General features: G+C 50.4%; 1 protein-coding gene across 1 annotated transcript; it reads right to left on the bottom strand.

The window, feature by feature from the left end:
- Positions 1 to 392: 392 nt before the first annotated feature.
- Positions 393 to 4487, bottom strand: BDP81DRAFT_131052 (uncharacterized protein). Its single transcript, XM_060581742.1, has 4 exons — positions 3279 to 4487; positions 2371 to 3205; positions 1307 to 2321; positions 393 to 811 (listed from the first exon to the last, which is right to left on the bottom strand). The coding sequence occupies exons 1-4, from the start codon at positions 4267 to 4269 to the stop codon at positions 434 to 436; spliced, it is 3219 nt and encodes a 1072-aa protein (XP_060449904.1). The 5' UTR covers positions 4270 to 4487; the 3' UTR covers positions 393 to 433.
- Positions 4488 to 4692: the final 205 nt, after the last annotated feature.

Here is a 4692-nt window from a genome sequence, read left to right as displayed (position 1 = left end):
ACGTACGCAGCGGTAGTACTCGAGGAAGGGCTGCCTTGAATCTAACGTGGCAATATTTACTAGTAAAGGTTACTAGTACCAATTCTATACGCAGAATCTATAGTTAAAATAAGTACTAATTGTTGATTAATGTCGTTGGTTGGCAAAGCGGGCCCGAATGGCCCCGAATGGCCCCGATTGGCTACCTCACCGTATCTCTATGTACCGACGTCATGCCGCGACAGATAGGATAGCCAGAGAACAGGTCTTACCACCAAGGAGCCCAGGTATGCCAGTCTCACCCAGAAGGGTCGCTTACATCTCACCCTCTTTGGAGGGCTGGACTAGTAGTACTTGGGTCGGTGACGACTAGCGAATACCTGGTGTTGTATGTTTTGGGTTTTTGTTTTAAATGTCCTCAAGTCCATAGAGGATTAAGATCACATGTGGTGTATTAAGACTTGATATCTGCTCCCTTATCGAGGAGTATCTGGATGACCTCCTTATGTCCATTGAATGAAGCAACTTGAAGAGCGTTGCCGTACTTGCCGCCCTGGGCGTTGACATCTGCTCCCTTGTCGAGGAGCATCTGAACAACCTCCTTGTGGCCTTCAAGTGAAGCAGCTTGAAGAGCGTTGCCGTACTCGCTGCCCTGGGCGTTGACATCTGCTCCCTTGTCGAGGAGCATCTGAACAACCTCCTTATGGCCTTCAAGTGAAGCAGCTTGAAGAGCGTTGCCGTACTCGCCGCCCTGGGCGTTGACATCTGCTCCCTTGTCGATGAGTATCTGAACAACCTCCTTATGTCCATTGAATGAAGCAGCTTGAAGAGCCTTGCCAAAGTGGCCACCCTGGACGTTGACATCTGCTCCCTTGTCGAGGAGTATCTGGATGACCTCCTTATGTCCGTTATATGAAGCAGCTTGAAGAGCGTTGCCAAAGTGGCCAACCTGGGCGTTGACATCTGCTCCCTTGTCGAGGAGCATCTGGATGACCTCCTTGTGGCCTTCAAGTGAAGCAGCTTGAAGAGCGTTGCCAAACTGGCCGCCCTGGGCGTTGACATCTGCTCCCTTGTCGAGGAGTATCTGGATGACCTCCTTATGTCCGTTATATGAAGCAGCTTGAAGAGCGTTGCCAAAGTGGCCAACCTGGGCGTTGACATCTGCTCCCTTGTCGAGGAGCATCTGGATGACCTCCTTGTGGCCTTCAAGTGAAGCAGCTTGAAGAGCGTTGCCATACTCGCCACCCTGGGCGTTGACATCTGCTCCCTTGTCGAGGAGTATCTGGATGACCTCCTTGTGGCCTTCAAGTGAAGCAGCTTGAAGAGCGTTGCCATACTCGCCGCCCTGGGCGTTGATATCTGCTCCCTTGTCGAGGAGCATCTGAACAACCTCCTTATGGCCTTCAAGTGAAGCAGCTTGAAGAGCGTTGCCGTACTTGCCGCCCTGGGCGTTGACATCTGCTCCCTTGTCGAGGAGCATCTGGATGACCTCCTTGTGGCCTTCAAGTGAAGTAGCTTGAAGAGCGTTTCCGTACATGCCTCCCTGGGCTTGGATGTCTGCCCCATGTTTCAATAATTCCTCCACCGCAAACACAATCCCTCCACGTGCTATATGGTACAATACAGGAGTCTTCTCTATTTCAAATCTTTCTGGTTCCACTTCCCATGGCCTATCTGCGTTATAGAGTCCGTAGCACACCTTAGGAGAATCTTTATGTAGGCAAAACTCTTTGATGAGCTTACAGGCCATGCTGGTCTCAAATCCGACGGCATGGTCCATCCAATAACGTGCAGAATACTGCGCAAGCGGGTATGACTGTCTGACCTCTAAAAGAGAAAGGCTATGGTCTAATTCCAATAGGTACGCAAGGCATACTTCCACAATAGAAGCTCTGGCCAGTGGCTCTGCGAAGGCTTCAAACATGTTCCGTTCTAGTCGGTCGGATACCAGGTATTCCTTTACCGAGAAATGCGCGAGCTGTAGCTCTCTCACCTCGTACTGTTCATCGTTACCGCCCCGAGTGACAACAACCACTAAACTAGAACAGTAGATAGATATCTCGTCTGGTTGTGGCATTCGGTTCTTGGCATCAAACCTGGGCTTGTTTTTGGTGACCACAGTAATTACATCAACAGCTTCTTCGATGCGTAAAGGTCGTTCAGAAAAGGTTAGAAATTGCAGTATCCGCTTGGCGTTCTGCTCAAACTCAGGCGGAATTCTGCGTAGGACTTGGGCGTATGTCTCGTCTAGCGTCCTTGGCAAAGATTGTAGCGTTTGGCGAAGACTGTTAGGATCAGGGCATTTTCCAAGAGCATCAAGTTGGCATGAGACCCAGCGAAACCTATTTCCTGACTTAGCAGCAGTATTCAAGAGGGTTAATCTTTTCTCACATTCCGTTAGCTTTCTCCATCAGATGGCCTTCGATCTCATCCAGAATTTCTTCTCGTGTTCGCCACCTCTTAAATCCCTCGTGTTGTCTTACTGTTCCATGAACATACGCACGTATGTCTTCAGTGACAAGCTCGCTCTGGAGAGGGATCTGGTTGTCTATATGTCTTTCCAATGCTGACTTGATGTCGTGTTCAGGGCGACTCGTGACAAGAAGGTGGACATTTACTTGCGGTAAGTTTAGAATACCCTCAATCCAGTCTAGCAACCCCTCGTTGCTTAGACCTGTTCTCTTCTGGCATTCGTCGAGTGCATCCAAGACGATCCATACTTCGCCGATCTGCTGAGCCATAGCCTCGAATGTTGAGATTAGCAAGTCAATACTCGGCTGCCGTGAAGCATATTTGCAAGAGGAGTAGAGTGAATCTAGATGCGTATGGACGTCCTGGCTTTTGGAGTACAGCTGAGTAATCAGCGACCGAATGGCTTTCTCGAGCGATTGTTTATTAGTATCGGTAAAGTCGAAGTAAAAATAGAGGAGACTTTTGGCATAAGATTCGGTGTTTCTGAGGTCCTTAATAACCGTTGAACTCAGGATTGTCTTTCCGCAGCCCGGGATGCCGTGGAGCCATAACGAGGACTTCGGCGATTTTTTCCACTTAGAGTATTCCTTGCTTTCGAGAAACCACTGCCCTGTACGTTCATGACGTTGCCGGGAGGCCTTGTTGTAATTTGTTGATGGATCCGGCGGAGAGAGCCACTTTATGAGTTCCTGAAAATGCTGGCTCTGTTGCAGGCTTTTCGTGGCCAAGCGGATTTGAGACACGCCTTCATGTACTGCAAAGTTTTTAATTAGTATAATTTTGTAATCGCAAAGCCATAAAACAATTGAAATAAATAAAACACTAACTAGATCCCAGGACTTCTACGACCCTCCTTTCAGCCTCGATCTTGTTAGGTGGAATCTGGCGAAGAACGTCTCTAGCGTACGCTGCAGCCACCATAGCTGCAAAACCTTGCCAGTCCTTGTTCTTGTGTGAGTCGGAATAGTCGCATATACCCCGGATGACCAGACACGGGAAGTGGTTCATTAGGCCGGCCGCCTCCATCTCAAAGCACAACACGTCCTTCTCGGCCGCTAGTCGATCCCGGATCAGTGCGTCTTTCATCAGCTGATTTGCGGAGGCGATTAGTCCGTAGTGAACAGTAGGGCTGTCTTCGTCTTCGTCTCGTTCGCGGCGCGGCACGAGGTGGGTTGAGTCGTATCTGCATGGTTCGATGCAGCCTTCCTCCGAGTCCGGCGTAAGTACGATGTCTGATTTATATAGCCTGTCGCTGCTCGGATGTGGCCGCGAGTACTTTTTTCGGAGCCGAGGCTTCTTCTCGATAACCATCTTAACATAGTCGTCAAGCTGGTGGCCATCCGCCTCGTACATAGCCTTGAGTCCACTTACAGCCGCTCGCAGTACTTTCGGCGATTGGTTCAGAAACCCCGTTTCCAGAAACGTCTGATTCTGTATCGTCTTGCCAAAGTCATACTGGAAAACCCCGCCTTTGCCGTCATGGGGACTGCTCACCACGATATCGCCGAGGCGGATGTCGTGCTTCTGACTCGGCGCGCCGCCCCCGATGCCGACCATCAATCCGAGCCGGATGTTGGGAAAGCTGTGCAGCATGTCCCCGGCGACGACCGCGGCCGAGGCTATGCCGTACTCTCCATTGGGCAAGACGGCGATAACGACGTTGTGATCGCCAAGCTTGCCCAATGCGTAGTTGTTGCTATCATTCTGCGAAACTTCCCTAGGTCTTTCGTGTCTCTCGTCAAGAAAGGCCTGTGCAGCGACAAACTCGGTGGTGATGGCGCAAATCCAGCCAACAGTATAGTTCTGAGGGTCCGACATGCTTGTGAGGTGAATAAGGTGGCTACTAGTGGGAGCCTTGTTGCGTAGAAAGTGTACTGCTCGAGGGACTATTATAAAGGATATGTATCGCGCGGAAGAGGCAACCGTTTGACCTATGCTGTAGTTCGGAATAGATGCCGCCGAAAAAGCCGCCCTGCGGACAGCTGCTGGTCGCAGAGGCGTCGAGGCAGCAAGGCAGATTCGCTCTGGGCTTGCATGACTTGCCGGGCGATATAGATGGGTCTTTTCGTCCTTCGGTGAGCGAGCTACCAATGAGCGTATATCAAGTTGTGGAGTAACCTCTGCATAAGCATTATAAAGCGAATAATTCAACTAACGTGCATGATAAGCGAGCGGATCGGACAAGCGAGCGGATCGCTCAACAGCGACCGCCACATCTTTTTCTTTCCAACACATATCCAT

The sequence above is a fragment of the Colletotrichum phormii genome, assembly GCF_030913505.1.
Source record: "Colletotrichum phormii strain CBS 102054 chromosome Unknown BDP81scaffold_3, whole genome shotgun sequence".
Taxonomy (NCBI): domain Eukaryota; kingdom Fungi; phylum Ascomycota; class Sordariomycetes; order Glomerellales; family Glomerellaceae; genus Colletotrichum; species Colletotrichum phormii.
This window is presented reverse-complemented; position numbering and strand designations above follow the sequence as displayed.